General features: G+C 35.7%; 1 protein-coding gene across 2 annotated transcripts; it reads left to right on the top strand.

Annotated features, from left to right (window-relative positions):
• Positions 1–7,834: 7,834 nt before the first annotated feature.
• On the top strand, positions 7,835–16,544 carry LOC131529612 (interferon-induced very large GTPase 1-like). 2 transcript variants are annotated; one of them, XM_058759385.1, is made up of 5 exons: positions 7,835–7,955; positions 9,766–9,849; positions 9,959–10,570; positions 10,924–10,991; positions 11,266–16,544. In XM_058759385.1, the coding sequence occupies exons 2-5, from the start codon at positions 9,846–9,848 to the stop codon at positions 16,000–16,002; spliced, it is 5,421 nt and encodes a 1,806-aa protein (XP_058615368.1). In that variant the 5' UTR covers positions 7,835–7,955; positions 9,766–9,845; the 3' UTR covers positions 16,003–16,544. The 2 variants fall into 2 exon arrangements, with proteins under 2 accessions (XP_058615368.1, XP_058615369.1); XM_058759386.1 differs by lacking the exon at positions 7,835–7,955 and having other exon boundaries at positions 9,681–9,849.
• The last annotated feature ends 305 nt before the right edge of the window (positions 16,545–16,849 follow it).

The raw sequence follows: 16,849 nt of genomic DNA, 5'->3' as shown, positions 1-16,849 counted from the left end.
CAGTTCATCTGAATGGATGCGCAGTGTAGCTGTATTTGACGTATCATAAACTCTAGTGTGAAGGCGCACGACTCGCCTCGCTTTCTCTCACAAACACGCACGCAAAGAAAGATACAGAGTAAGAGAGTCTTTCATAACATGCAGAATTGAGCGCTACATGTAAACGATATTCTTTGTTGTATTTTCCTGTCAAAATAACGGAGTTCCTTTGGAATCCTTTAGCTTTTAAGAACTGCCGGTTTCTCTGGTAGTGTGCGGAACTTATGCGCAAACGACAATCTCATTGGCTGGCGCTCACCTATTATCGTCCCTGTTTTGATTACAGCAAATCAATTCAAGCGAACGCAGACAACGTGATTAATATTCATGCACCCAGCAGCTCAATAATCCTTAGTGCGTTTTATATTGATGACAAATATGCATTCATACTTGGTTATTCTAATTACTAAAGTTCTATCATCATATAATATTAAATTATCATAATATTATATTATAATGGTTGACTGACTGATACTAAGTGTCAGTAGATAAATAGTGTAGGTTAATGCACAATGTTTCATAATAAGAATTTATTCTTTTTAGTGTCCATTTAACATATTTAATATTGGGGGCATCCAAAGTTATTTGACATTTGAATTTTTTTTTTTTAAAGTAACGCAGTAGTTACTTTCCCTGGTAATTAGTTACTTTTATAATGATGTAACTCAGTTACTAACTCAGTTACTATTTGTGAGAAGTAACTAGTAACTATAACTAATTACTTTTTTAAAGTAACGTGCCCAACACTGGTAGCATTGACTGAAAATGTTACCACTTAAAATTTGTATTGATCTGTATTGATAATCACTAGTTATGATAAAATATATTAAAGCATCATTATCCATTACTACACCAAAGCAGTCTTCTAAAGCAATAAACATGGTCCAATATATGAAGGACATGTGCACAAACCAAACATGTTTTATTTTTACCTCAGGTAAACAGTGAGTCTATTCAATAGCTTTTGTAGTACATAAGAAAAGAGAAGCACCAAAATTGGAACACAAAACATGGCTTCAGCAGAGCAGTTTTTTTTTTTTTTCATATTAAAACAACAAAATGGTAGCAACTCATTAAACAATGTTAACTCTTTCAACGCCATTGACGAGATATCTCGTCAATTAAGAGACAACGCTTCCCCGCCATTGACGAGTTTTTACGGCAATCCGTGTTCTAGGTGTATTACGGTAAGGAAAGCACTAGCGCATGTCCTGAATGAGTTACGGGACTTCCGGGTCTTTAGGGTGCGAATAGAAGACGATTGGCATAAATGGAAGGATCAGAGAAAATGTAGATCATATATAGATCATAGCCTATGTAGATCATGCTTTGACCATTTTGAATCTGATCGGGACGATGTAATCAGTGAGAGAGATGTATTTACAGACACAGAAACATCTGTAGTTATAACCGATCCGTCGATCTGAATAGGGGTGTGTGTGTGTGTGTGTGTGCGCGTGCATGTACAGTATATGTATGCATATGTATGTATGTAGCCTGTGTGTGTGTGTATAATCATATGTATGTATATGTTTGTGTGTGTGTGTGTGCGCGTGTGCATGTACAGTATATGTATGCATATGTATGTATGTAGCCTGTGTGTGTGTGTGTGTGTGTGTGTGTGTGTGTGTATAATCATATGTATGTATATGTTTGTTTGTGTGTGTGTGTGTGTGTCTGTTTGTTCTGTTTATTGAATGCAATTTAAATTATTCATATAATTATTTACAGGTGAAAGAATATGACATCTGAATGTATTGCATCTGAAAATGCACTACTTTGATAAAAATGCATTTTTCTCAGTTTTTTGTCCAAAATGTTGTATTTTTGATGGTACCCACCTGCATTCAAATGGTCATAAAACATGAACACATGAAGATAGAATAAAATAAAATAAAATGCTCTGTTTAAAAGCAGACTTGGTTCTTTATTTTGATATATAATATGTTCTTATATTCATAGCAGAAAATATTCTGAGGGCCGTCAAAGTTAGGTGAAAATCATCAAAAATGCTGGCGGTGGCTGGCAACTTAAAAAAAATGCTGGCGGTGAAAGAGTTAAATACAAGCACCAAACCCGGAATACAAAAATATGGCTTCAGCTTTTTTCCAATTAAACATCAAAATGGTAGCAATTTATTGAACGATGAGCAGAAAATGCTTGTGTTAAAGGCTTTTTTTTTTTTTTTTTAATAGCATGTATGTGTACATTATTAGTGTTGTACTGTCTAAAAGTTAAGATTCATAAGTAAAATAGTAAAGAAACCAATCAAAAGTCAAAACCATTTTAAAATAAATTTAAAAACGACAAGATTATTTTAACAACGTGCAGAAAGTGCTTGTGTGTTTAGTTGTTTTTTTTGTTTGTTTGTTTTTTTTTTGCTTTGAACAGCAAGAGACAATAAAGAGCATGTATGTGTACAATATTAGCATTGTACTGTCAATAAGCTTCAGAAGTAAAATAGTTGAGAACCATTCAAAAGTCAATTTTCAAATAAATTTTTAAATATATGGAATGTAAAAACTGGGCTGCAGATTTTTAAAATCACATGCACACGGATAAAAAATGAATGAATTTAACAATATGCACAAAGTGCTTTTGTGTGTGTGTGTGTGTTTTTTCTTTGAACAGCAAAATACAATAAAGAGCATTTATGTGTACAATATTAGTGCTGCACTCTCAAAAAGATAAACTTCATAAGTGAAATAGTTGAGAACCAAAGTCAAAACCATTTTTAAATAAATGGAATACAAAAACAGGTCTGTAGCTTTTTAAATCAGTAAAATTCATATAATAATGTACAGAACACTATTAAAAAGTGCTTATATTATTTGCTTTTTAAGAGCAAATGACAGAATTAAAACAATGTAACAGTATGTTACACAGAGGTAACAAAGTTGAACTACACAACGTGAATTTTAGAGATTCACAACCATTCTGAAATGCTTGGCCAAAAAACAAAACAAAAAAAAACTCCATGTGTCTGTGTGTGCTCACTACCTCTCTCCATGTGCCAGTTTGAGCAATCAGCTGTCCAGTTCAAGCACATTTCTTTGGAAAAAGCTCATACTTTCCATGGATTTTCAAAGTTGTTTGAATGTCAGCAGTCTTGGAAGAATGTGATGATGTTTTGTTCCCTTCATCTCAGTCTTTGACCCTCGACCAGGTTTATTCCCAGGAAAAATCTGAAAGAAATGAACACTCATTTACCTTCACAAGAAATGAATGAAACTGAAATGGAGTAACACGCAGACAAGGTTAAGATTTTTATTTTTATTAAAAGGCAAAAGTGCAATTTTTACTTGCCCAATTGGACAAGTAGCCTAATTAACTTAAATGGATATAAAAAAAGGAAGCATCAAAATGTGCAAATGATTTTGATATTACATTCAGTGTAAACAGCAAACATTTAGTCCAGTTCTAATTTTATGTGAGAGACTTTTTATTCGCGACTGAATAATGACACTGACATTAAACCTGACAACATCTCATATGACTGCAGATACTGAATCAGAACAGCATGTTTTTCTTAGGCACTCTTTACTTAAACTGCATCTGACAGAAGTGTCAACAGCTTTCATGGATGTCTTTCAAAATAAATGTCTCACAATGACAAATACTTGTTATTTCTTTGTACACTCTGACTCACTAAGAACGGTCTTGCGACCCACTTATGGGTCATGAACCACCAGTTGAGAAATACTGTTATAAGACTTAGGGTTAGTTCACTCAAAAATCTAAATTCTGCAATAATTTATTCTCTCTTATGTTATTCCAAACCTGAATTTCATTCTTCTCTTGAAAATGAAATATATTTTGAAGAACGTGTGTAACCAAACAGTTGGATGGAAGTCAATAGCTGCCATCAGCTGTTGGGTTATTAGCACTCTTCAAAATATTATATTTTGTGCTCAGAAGATAGAAACTTGTACAGGTTTGGAACAACATGAATGACAAACTTTTAATTTTTGGGTGAACCATCACTGTAATGTCGAGCACTGATTAAATGATCAATTGCCATGCTTAATAATAATGCTTAAGATTTAACCCTGGGAAAAGCAAGATTCAATATTTTTCAAATTAAAAATAGCAACAAAACAGTATAATCTATACTCGACATTTCATAATGTGTGGCTTACCTTTGGATAAATTCCAGGGAAAGTGGATCTCTTTGGGGTATTTGATGTGTAAAACATAAAACAAAGAGAAGGTGCCACAATGGGGGAGATGATGTGATCATTAATTCCCTGATCCATAGCAATCTTGAATCGTCCATCACCTTAAACAAATAGCATACAGGTATTTAATAATAATAATAATAATAAAAAAAAAACACAACATTAAAAGACCACTTCAAAAAAACACTTTGTCCACTTTGTCAGTCCTTTGTATGCAGCTTACATACTCAAAGTCCAGATGTTTAAACAAATTGAATGACAGATATATTTTTTGCCAATATCAAACATAAATGATTAATTAAAAATAATAATATACAACAGAATACAAACCCATGATAAGAATGCAGGGGGTGCTTGGGATGCTTCGTCCAGCAGCAATTAAGTCCTGTCATTGGTGCGGGGAGGAAAACACTATGAATATCATGAGTTTTACATTCACATACTTTTATGATAAATGACTAGTAACTTAAACATAAGTTCACCCAAAATGTTCATTTATTTATCCAGTTATTAATTTTGTTTTGTCTGTATATGTTTTTTGACTCTTGAAAAGACCACACCCCCTGACTTGCATTATGAGAAAAAAAAAGGTGTTTCAGCTGATCTACTGAAAAAAATAAATAAATCACTTACACCTCGGATGGCCCGAGGGTGAGTAAATCAACAGCAAATTTTTATTTTTGGATGAATTATCCCTTTATATTTTTATAGTAACTTAAAGGTAATTAAATTAAATATGTTTTTCCTTTTTTTTTTGATAATTCTTCTGCCAGCTTCTTTTGCACCGGAAAGCCAAGGAGCGTACATATGTGATCAAACAGGTGATCAGCTTCAAAAAGGAAAGGCCACTCTTCCATTACTGTATTTACAGTGCTTCCTTTGTTAATGGTTGCATGCTGGATTCTATACGTTTCAGCCACCAAGTTTCGAACGCAGGACACCTGAAGATCATGGGTTATGAAGGCACTTTTCAATTCATCTTGTTAAGACTTTAGTTCATCTGTGCCCTCAATATCAGGCTGCCATTCCACACATCCATAATGAACAGAATGTGTGGATTTTCTCCTCACCGCATCTTCATCCTCTGATGGACGCTTTGAGCTGAAAGTTAAGGACCTCTGAACATTTTCAACTCTGTTTTCTAGCTGTATAAAGAGAGCATCATATCCTGTTCCAATGACTTTTGTTCCATTGAGCTTTCTGTCTTGGAAAGAGCAGGGATATTTATCTACAATCTGCTTTGCAATGTCCCGCAACTTTGCTCTTCCAGGCCTTCCATGACCTTAATCGAGTACATCGTCAATGACGATGCGAACTAGTTCTCTTCTCTCACTGGGCTTTGACCTTTCTTTTCACTTAAGGCAAGCATGAGTTTTGAGGGAATTTTGTGCCATGGTATAACATATACCTCATGGAATGGGGAACACGCTATAGAGCTAGATGCCAGAGATGGTGTTTGGGGCAAAATGAATATCCTGATGTGGTGGTGTAGAATTGGAGCCAATATTTTTCATATTAGGGTCTGGGGACCCACCGGGGGCTGCAAGGAATGCTATGGGGTCCATGGAACTGTTTGAAGAAAAAGCTTAAAAAAAAAAAAAAAAATTAGGGCTGAACAATATAAATATTTGTTTTTTTTTAAACAAACAAACAAAAAACTGTATAAATGCCTTTCACATTTTAGTATGGGGGTCCCTGACATCTAAAAGTTTAAAAACCCATGCAGTATAGGATACTGAAGCTGTGCAAAAAGATTAGGGTTAGTGCTGTCATAAACAATAAAAGATTACATGAAAAAAAGTCTTCAATCAATTTGAATATCACTTACTACACTTTATTGAATAAAACATTTTATAACATTTGCTAACAAATCTAGATTAGGGTTAGAAATGTAAAACCTACCTAAACGGAAAGCTTGAATCAGCCTTCTACACTGAATGGGTGGCAGAATTCCATCGACGTCTTCAATCGTTTCAAAGCTAAGGTCATCTACACCATTTACTCCAATCAACGCCAGTCTTGCCATGAGTGAGTCCATTCGGTCATTACTGAGTGAAGGCATAGCTTTCTGAACTATTTCTTTCACAAACTCCATAGTGGCATGTGTTTAAGTGGGAGAAGTAACCTTGCGCCTCTGTGGTAAAAAGCAAGTGAAGTGTAGTCATTGAGCTTGTCAAGATTTTTACAGGTGAGCGTATCAGAACTATTTCTATCCATTTCGTACATTCCAAGCTCAGGCACCCAGTTGGCAGTTTTTCACCGCAGCAAAAGTAGGACAATAGCTTCACTCTTGATAAAAATGCTAGCTATTTGCCCTAACTGTAGCTGTCTTTTGGTGTACTTCAGTAAGACATACATACCATTTGTGTATGAAGTGCCTTTAACTTGGACTTTATCTGTGACAACAGAGTTAAAGGGGGTAAGTCCAAAGTCTGCAACTGCTTCTCTTATTCCCAGAGCTCAGGATAAAAGCTAGTGGAGCCCGAAACTTGAACCTGTGGGCTAAATAAACTGCCACAACCCTGATATGCTTGAAACAACTGATGCCTATGAGCTAGGAACTTGGTCACATTTTTGAAGTTTTTACGTGACCTTTTGAAATAGCTGTGTTTACTTTCATAGCGTTATTTTTATAACCTAAAGGGAACGTTCTGAGAACGTTCCCTGCAGGTTATCTTTAGTTGTCATAACCATGTAAACTAATTAAAACTTTGCAGATGTTTCTGATTATTCTAATGCTGAAATGTGTATTTTTTTAAATCATAAACTATTTTTGCAGAATTTCATGTCTGAAATAAGCTTTTAATAAAATGTAGACATTTTTTATTTTTTTTTTTTTTTATTTTGGATGTTGTGTATAAAAAATAAATAAAAATGTTGATAACAAAAAAAAAAATAAAATGTAGACATCAAATCGCATTATAATGATAATATAATTCAAACTTTATAGCAGGCGCTTTTCTCCGGTGTTCCATATAAAGCCGCGCAGGCGCGCACACGCATAATTTAAAAATTAACGGTTATTTCGTTCAGAGAGAGATGTGAACATGTTAACCGAGAGGTTATTTTATTTTATTATTTTTTTTTTTTTTTTACTGATCAAAAGACAGAAGCACATCATCGTTAATTCAGTGGAAAGAAATGAATGTATCCTACTTAAAGTCAAATTATTAATTTTTAATGTCTGGAAAAATACAATTCACACTTTTAAAACCCAATATTTTGTTGAAGTCATTGTTATTTGGTGCCTAGAAGCGTAAAATCTGGGTTATTACATGGTACATGTTAGTTACAAAGATATTTTTAATATCATTTTCACAATTTTTCCAAAAAAAAAAAAAATAAATAATAATAATAATTTCGGGTTAGGGATAACTACAAGGTAAAAATAACGTCCTGTTAATCTGTAAACCAATAGTGTTTAAGCTTGTATAACAGATAGCTTTCGCGAAGACCTTTCGACACGCCCCTTTTTGTCACACCCCAGGTCCCCTACCCCTACCTTTCGACACACCCATTTCTCTGACATGCAGCTGTCTCCCTCCTGGTGCATCCTCGAAAAAGAGGCCAAACGAAAAAATACATCTGTACTGTGCTGAACTTTGTATTGCAACAGTACTTGAGCAGCGACTGATAATAGTTCACAAGTCCACAAGAGCACAACAAGTACAGAGAAGAACGCATATCGAGAAACAGCTGTTGATTCATTTACGTTCAGAAACCACCGAGGAGGACACGGTAAAAATAAAATATCTCTTATTAGTGTGTTTTGATATAATACTTAAAACATTAAATTATATTTTAGAACTGTTTTCAAGTTATTTAACCACTGTTAGAAGAAGTAAATTTCGTGTCAGGTGAATTACTGCATAACTTTCCTCAGTTAGTAAAGTTCCAACACTTGGTGAACTTTATTAGTCTTTAGGTGATCTCAGAAAAGTTAGTGATTTGTTTAAAAAGCCTTTCAGGTATTTGGTGATTGTGAACGATCACACACTAAAAAATAAAAACATTTTCACTTTCTGTTATGTCAAGACACATAATAAGGAAATAAGAACTAGCCGAGAATATGCATGGAATTCAGGACAGAGGTGTCAGGTTCTTAATGGCTTTATAACTCACTTTATTAGTTTTTATTACATATTGCTATCTGAAATGCTTGATTTTTAATTGCAATCCAGTGGTTTGTTATCCCCTGATAACAACTGGTTAAAGCTGATAACAAAGGCTTATCCAGGTAACTGAAGTCGGCGCTATACGCTTGCTAGGAACTTTTTTTCTTTGTGGAAGCTTTGTGTTTGCTGAGCTAATAAAATATTAAACAATATTTTGTGTGCAAAATTATGTGGCATATAGCCATGTAACAAGTGGGATAATGTTCACCCAGACAGTTGTTATCAAAAAATAAAACATTTAATAAAAATAAATAAATAAAAACAACCTTCAGGTTGTCAACCTTCATCCTGTCAAGGTTTATTCTGTGATAACAACCAGCAGGTTGCCCATTATCCCTTAACTTTAGTGTCCTAATTTTTTTTTTTTAAATATAAGTCAGAATGAGAAGCATTTTATTTACCACAACAAAAAAGTAGAATTTTACTATTACAAGAATATTACTGTAAAGATACAGTTGAACAGAATTTCACGATGCACAGCTGGTTAAATACACAATAATGGGGGTCTAACAGAGCATTACATGACACAATTGGTATTAATATCAAAAGTCTTTAGGCTGTGGAAATAACTAGGGATGCACCTATACCACATTTTTCAAAATCATATGATGCGGATAATTATTTTTTTGGATCACTGTTAGGTTTTATTACAGTAATAACTGTGAGTATATGCAGTGTTGAATTTGGGTCGGTCCTGTCTGACCGATACCCTGTCCAGGAAAAATGGCAGTATCAGAACCAATACTGAATATCAGATCGGTGCACCCCTAGAAATAATGAGTTAGTCAGAAGTAAAGTAATGGGTAATTACTATATCCAGTGAGGGAGATGGATGGCCTCGGTAAAGAAGCTGTCATTGTGATGGGTTAGAAAAGTACTAGTCACTGTGCACAGTAATGGTGTAGTAATGTCTAGTTTCGGTGAAAGAAGTTCTGAAAGTTGACTGTAGGTTTAGATTTAGGTTTTATAGCACATTATACTGATTAAATAATTATCAACACAATATAATGAATCGTTTGTTTTAACAAACAGGAAGTTGAAATGGACATGCATTCAAATAACTTATGTGGTTGGTCAGGTGCTCTTAAAGAGAATATGTTTATGTAAAATGTAAATCCTGTTAGACTGGATCTTCACCTATATAAGCAGGAAGAGTTCAGGGGCCTCATTTGTAAAATGTTCCGCAGAAACCATCTTAAAATTGATTTTACAATCATCTCTAAAAATGCGTACGGCTGATTCATAAAATGAAAGTACATACAGAAAACGTACATGCGCGTGTGTCTCTTTCAGATGTGAAATCTAGACTTTATATTATGTTATATACATGTTCTTGCACACTTTAAAACATGAAAATTAATCTTTTTTTTCAGAATAATGAACAGCTTCTAGAATAAAAGTGTGTCTCTAAATCTGATGAGTGAGTCACCAGAGCTGTCTGGTGCTCAGAACTATGGGTAAGAAAACAAAGAAAAATATAAGATTGTTCACATTGCTTATTGAGTCTTACTCTTATGTTGCAGTATATTGATGAATCTGAGAACGGTTCTTCTCTATTTATTCTAGATCACCCTCTGACCATTGTGTTTTTTGGAAACTCTGCTGCAGTCCAGTTTCAACATGACAATTATCTTCTTGGAGAAATACAACCAAATATTGAAAATGTTGCAGTATCCAGGACTGTTCTTTTGCAGATGAAGAAATCAGGACATCGTGTCTCCGTGATCAGTCTGATTGGCTTACACGAGACTGCACTTGATCTGGATTCTCTCACTGATCAACTAGTGAATGAAAATGAAATCATTGCCTTCATCTTTGTTGTGCGACTGGGCCAGTTAACGGATGCTGATAAGATGGGTCTTGAGTGGCTTCAGAGCGTGTTTGGGGACAGAGTTCTTCAGTTTGTGATGATTCTCTTCACCTATGAGAGCGAGGAAGAGTCTGACTCTATAATAGATGATCTGAAGAAAAACTCTTCTCTGGAGCGGCTGATTAAGAAATGTGGTGGAAGATATCACACCTGCAGCAAGAACATGAACAACCAATCAGAGATGAGAGACCTGATGAACAGGATTGAGCATCTGTTTACTGATAACAAACAGCAGTTTTACACTGGTGAAATGTACAACACAGCATTAAGAGAGAGAGGAGACCTGCAAAACAGGACATCTCAAAGTGGTAAGAAAACAGATTTGGTTTAATTTTTGTTATGTTGGTCTCTGACATGTTTATTGTCCTGACCCTAACACTTCCACCAATACTTGTAACAGATATCCAGTTAAGCCAAGATTCAGAATCCAAATTCAGCTTTTAATGAGAAAACCCTCTACAATGCAAGTAAATCACTTGCATATGCGACTAAGTTTTTATGCTAGGCAACTAAATAATGTATATCATTAGCCATTGACTAATAAATGGTTACATTATCCGTCTTCGACAAAAAAGGGATTTTATGTTATTGTTTGTTTTTGTCTGTTTATATATTTTATGGGAGTATAATATTACTCTCTCTTTTTCTGTTCTGTCACAAGACCAACCCACAATTATTGGAAAGACTATGGACTGTACCTTGATGACAGAGACAAGACAAACACATAGGGTAAGTGATCAGTGTAGAGTAAAAATAGAACATGAAAAGTAAGTTAGAAAGAATGAAATGAATGTAGACATTCAGCTTATAGGAATATTTTTTTGGTGGTTCCTTATCCTATAGTTTCACTTGACATTTTTTATTTACTCACTGGTAAATGTTCTTCAAAGAGTCTTCTTGGTTATTTTTTGTCACATTTGCAAATTATATTTTTGTAAAAAAAATATCTTTTGTAAATTATGTTTTAAGCTAACTGCCTTTAAATATGCTGTATATTTCACAGGGAAACGTAGAGAAGTGTTCATTAGATGGGTCACGATTAAATCAAAACCAAAATGGAAGGAGGAAAGAAATGGAGCGACTATTTCACAGACTTCATCTTGACAACCAGCACGTCTCTAAACTAAGAGCTGCAGATGTTCTTCAACTAACTACACATTCATTACGGTCCCATGAGTCTTGTGCTGATGAGGACCTCATACAAACTTTCCTACAAAAAATACTGATGATGAACTACAGAGCAAGATACATTAAAACAATAGACATGCAGCAAGACAGGCATCAAAGAAACAATGACTTTTTAGAATATGAGAGTGATGCTGATATTTTCCAAGATGCATCTTTGACTCTTGAAGAAACAAACGGGAGTGATGCTATTCACCCGATGGATGTTCAGATGGCAGTGTTTCATTCTGCTGATAGTTTCTTAAAACAGCTGATGGTGACTAAACTGTCTCAGTGTCAGTACGCTCTGCCTCTGCTTGTTCCTGATCCCTTCACACAAGAGATTGAGTTTCCTCTCTGGACATTCAGACAAATCAACAAGAGCTGGAAGATGAAAGATACCAACAATGAAATCATCAGTATAATCCAGCCTGTCTGGAAGGCAGAAACACCAATGGTGTTTTTCTTTAGGTTTGACTCATTGTCCTCATCCAAATCTCAGCTGATGAACAGTCTGATCAATGAGAGACACAACACGTTCTTCCACAGGAACTGCCCAGGCAGCAGCAAAACCAGACTACTGATGGATGGAGTGGTGGAGATCGCCTGGTACTGCCCCTCCAGGAAAGACAGAGATAAATTTACTCAGTGTATTGCTTTCTGTAACCTTCATGGTGATGCAGGAGACCATGAGAAACAGCTGCAGATCCTCACTGAAATGGCCTCAGTCAATGTTGTTATTCTACCACAACTTGACCAGAATGACAAGAACGCAAAACAAATTCAAAACCTGTACAGGGGCAGAAAGCCACTTATTTGTCTTCTTACTGAGGATGAATCTAGAGTAACTGTAATGAGAAAAGGAAAATACAAAATTGGATTAAATGACAGAAATCAAGCAGATGTATCTGAAGAACTCGTACAGGTTATAAATGAATGTCTCTTGTTCTCATCGCCAGAATCAACTTCTATTTTCAGTCTAGAAGATGTGTCCAAACACACAGGTATCAGAGTAGATGAGGAACAAGATGATGACTGCAGAAGAGGAAAAGAATCAGCCCAGAAGATATTGAGTTTAGTGAAGGATAAAGATCTGACGGAGATCAAAAAGTCATTTCTGCCCTGTCAGGGGAAACTGTGGCATCAGTGGTGTGAAAAGAACAAAGAACTACATAGATCTCAGGGAAATGAAACAGACATGGAAATAAAACAGAAACAAAACATGAAGAAAATCCGTGAAGAGCAGCATGTGTTGGACATTGGTGACTTCATGAAGTTGTTTATTACAGAAATGAATTCACAAACTCCAAATGAGAAGACATTTTTTCTAAAATGGCTCACAATTCTCCTGGATGAATATACATCAGCTGACCTTTCTGCTCTACATCACAAGTACAATGAAAAGTGGTCAAAAGTTAGAGCTGTGCAACAGATGACCAGTGAATATGCAGAACTTGAAAGGATATCAAAAGCACTTCAAGCTGCAACCTTTGGCCTGGAGCACATCATGAGGGAGATCGGTCAGATCTATGAATCATGTAAATCAGTGAATAAGAACAAGGAAGGTCTGCCGTGTGATTTTTCTTCTCTCCCGAGTCTTGCAGCAGAGATGATGATCTCTGGATTTCCACTGGAGCTGATGGATGGAGACGCTGCTCATGTTCCTGTGGTCTGGGTTACTGCTGTTCTACATGAACTCATCCAGAAACTGGGAGACAAGAGAGTGTTTGTGCTTTCAGTTTTAGGGATCCAGAGCTCAGGGAAATCCACTATGCTGAACGCCATGTTTGGACTCCAGTTTGCTGTCAGTGCTGGCAGGTGCACCAGAGGAGCTTTCATGCAGCTGGTCAGAGTTTCAGATGAGATGAAAGGACAACTGAAGTTTGACTTTATTCTGGTTGTTGATACTGAGGGGCTTCGTGCTCTAGAACTGTCAGGAAGGTTAACAAGACATCAGGACAATGAAATGGCCACATTTGTTGTTGGTCTTGGTAATTTAACATTAGTCAACATTCTTGGAGAAAGCCCATCAGAGCTGCAGGAAATTCTTCAGATCGTTGTCCAGGCGTTCATGAGGATGAAGAAGGTCAGACTGAATCCCAGCTGCATGTTTGTTCATCAGAACGTTTCAGAAGTCACAGCCGGAGAGAAAAACATGGATGGAAGGAGACGGCTACAGCAGACACTGGATAAAATGACAAAACTTGCTGCTAAAGAGGAAGTCTTTGATGCAGAATGTTTCAATGACATTATTACTTTTGATGTGCAGAAAGATGTGAAATATTTTGCACAGCTGTGGGAGGGCAGCCCACCAATGGCACCACCAAACCCATCATACTGTGAAAACATCCAAGAGCTAAAGACAACTTTTTTTAGCCATGCCTCAAATTCAGATGGCTTAGAGCTAACATGCCTAAAAGATCGTATTAAAGATCTTTGGGAAGCTTTACTGAATGAACGATTTGTGTTCAGCTTCAGAAATTCTCTGGAAATCACAACATACCGAAAACTGGAGACCGAATACAGCAAGTGGTCCTGGAGTCTCCGCAGAGCCATGCTGGATATAGAGAACAAACTCTACAACAACATAGAAAATGAAACAATTGCTGAAGTTTCAGAAAGTGATCTTCAAAGAAAACTAAATTTGAAACGTGAAGAAGTAGAGGAGTCAATGTCAGAATTCTTTGAGAAAGACAAAGATAAAGATATATTGATAGAGTGGAAAGTATCATTTTATATAAAAATCAGTGATCTTCAGGAAAACATTGTGAGAGAAACAACAAGGAAATTAAATGAGATTTTACAGCAGCGAGATATGAGGAAAAGGATTGATGCTCAGAGGACACGTTATGAAAATACTCTCTTGGAAAAGAGCAAAGAACTTGCAGTAAAACTCAAAGACAAAGCAAATGATGAAGCAATCCTGAAAAAAGAGTTTGATTCCTTTTGGAAAGATTGTGTTAATAAGATTATCAGAGAAACTCCTCAAATCAAAAACATTGATGTATTAAATGACATGAAACAACTTCTTTGTAATTATGAAAGTGTCAGTCTAAATGACTTGAAGAAGAGCAAGGATATTTTTTCTGTGCCAAATTTTTCAGATTATGTACAGATAAGGAAACCCAGAGGAATTACAGAACATGCTAAAAATGCCTTCAGGTCAGCTAAACAGACATTTGGTTACATCGAGGCTGAACCCCAAATTAGAGCCTTAGTCAATGACATTGCTCAACATGCAGACAAAATAATCATGTCATATAATATTGCAAAGATGGGCTACAACAAAACCTACATTCAGGAACTCGCAGATTATATCAAAGGCAGAGTAGTAGATTATGAGCAAGGCTCCAGGAACTATGTGTTCAAGAAGCAATTTTACATGGATTTGGTCATTTCCATCTGTAAGAGAGAAAACAAGGTTATTACTGAACAACACAAAAGATTCAGGGAAGCTAATGATCCTGTTTTCTACTTTGAACAGAAGAGCGAAGAGTACTATAGTATTTTCCAGAAATACTGTCAAGGTGCAACAACAGCTGCCATTTTTGGGGAGATCATCTGTCAGAAACTGAAAGAGCCCATTCAAAAGAGTGTCTACAAAGATACTGCCAGAGATTTGACTAATGAAATTAAAACAAACTGTGAATCACTAAATGGAAACAGATCTAACCTAGAGAAACACGTCCTCAAGACTCTGGCAGAACAGGAAGATTTTTACAAGTACATTACATACTTTAACACTCCTAGAGACCATTTAAAGAATTTCATCAGAGATGAAGTCAGTCAGTACATCACTGATAAGTTTGAAGTCAGTGTTCGCCCCAAGATGAAGGAGAACATTGAACTCCTGCAGCAGAAGATCATGGAAGCGGCTCAAAGAGCAACTACACTCGTCAACACGACCAGCGGAGATGTTCAGAAGTGGCTGGATAATTTCACACTGCAGCTCTCAGATTTGCTGATATTCTCTGTAAAGGACTTCAGTGGAGTGAGTCATGAAGGTGTGGATGACTTCAACCTCCTAGAAGATGTAATAAGCAAATTACTTGGTTCAGTATCATCTGAAATACAGCATAAATTCAGCACAGAGACATTTCCTATAAATCTGGAAGAGAAGGACAGACCATATGAGATTCTGATTGATCATCTCTGTCAGTGCTGCTGGGTTCAGTGTCCATTCTGTGCAGCCACCTGCACCAACACAATAGAAAACCATTCTGGAGATCATAGTGTTCCTTTTCATCGAGTTGATGGACTCACTGGTAGCTGTTATGATGAAACAGAGTGTCTTGGTGCAGATTTTTGCACAAATTTAGTGAGAACTAGTAAAATGTTCTATACAGGTCAGTGGTTTCCATGCAGAGAATACAGAAAAGCAGGAAATGTTTATGCAGAGTGGAGCATCACTCCTGACTTCTCTGAGTTGCCGTACTGGAAGTGGTTTGTGTGCAGATTTCAGGAAAATCTGGAAAAACACTTTGAGAAAAAAATCCACCTGTGGGATGTGATTTCATATGAATGGAGCCAATACTCAAAAGAGCAAGCTATTGAGAGTTTGGATGAATACATCTAATGGAAAATGAAAATGACTCACATGTAGGTCTTTGATTCATAGACCACAGTTTGAAACAAGTTGAAGTGTGAAATTGAGGATTTTTTATCTATAAATTACATATATGAGTGTTATATACTGTATACATTACATAATTGTTTGCTCTCTACCACTTAAACTCACAGCTTTCCTTACCTAATTTATTAACATTCTTCAAATGTCTTGATGTGGTGTGCTGAAATTGTTTCATGGCACTTTAAGTTTAATCATTAATCTAGAGTTCTGTTAGCCACTAATGACAGATTAAATTCTAAATGTTTTTTTTGTTTTTTTAGTTTAAAAACATTATTTTATGAATGAATGAAAAATATAATAATTATAATATAATTGTATTTAATATTATGTTATGTTAAAAATGAATAAATGGTCAGCATAATGAATGGCCTATATAAAAGTAAACAGGCCTTAGAAACCAGTCTTCTTGACTATTATGAACGGTCTGCAGAGGGCAGCATAGCTGTTGTATGAGACCCTTTTCACAATTCTTGGTTATAGTAGAGTAAATAAATGGGGTGTCTTATGATTTTCTAAATAAAGTATCTTAATAAATCTTGATCTTAATAAATGTGTTTTGTCTCTCTCATAGATCTGTTGATGTGGTCTCAAGCCACAGAGAGTCTAACAAACATACCAGTAGCTTTAGGAGCTGATGTGAATATAAACTGTGATCTTCTTGATATAAAGGAGATTTACTGGAACAGACAAAAATCACAGGATCCGCCAGTGTTGATCTAATGATTGCACGTATGAAAAGTCTATGAAAACAGCATCTTCAGAAACAAATTACTCACTTAAAAAACAATTTAAA

This window comes from Onychostoma macrolepis, chromosome 22 (genome assembly GCF_012432095.1).
Source record: "Onychostoma macrolepis isolate SWU-2019 chromosome 22, ASM1243209v1, whole genome shotgun sequence".
NCBI classification, from domain to species: domain Eukaryota; kingdom Metazoa; phylum Chordata; class Actinopteri; order Cypriniformes; family Cyprinidae; genus Onychostoma; species Onychostoma macrolepis.
This window is presented reverse-complemented; position numbering and strand designations above follow the sequence as displayed.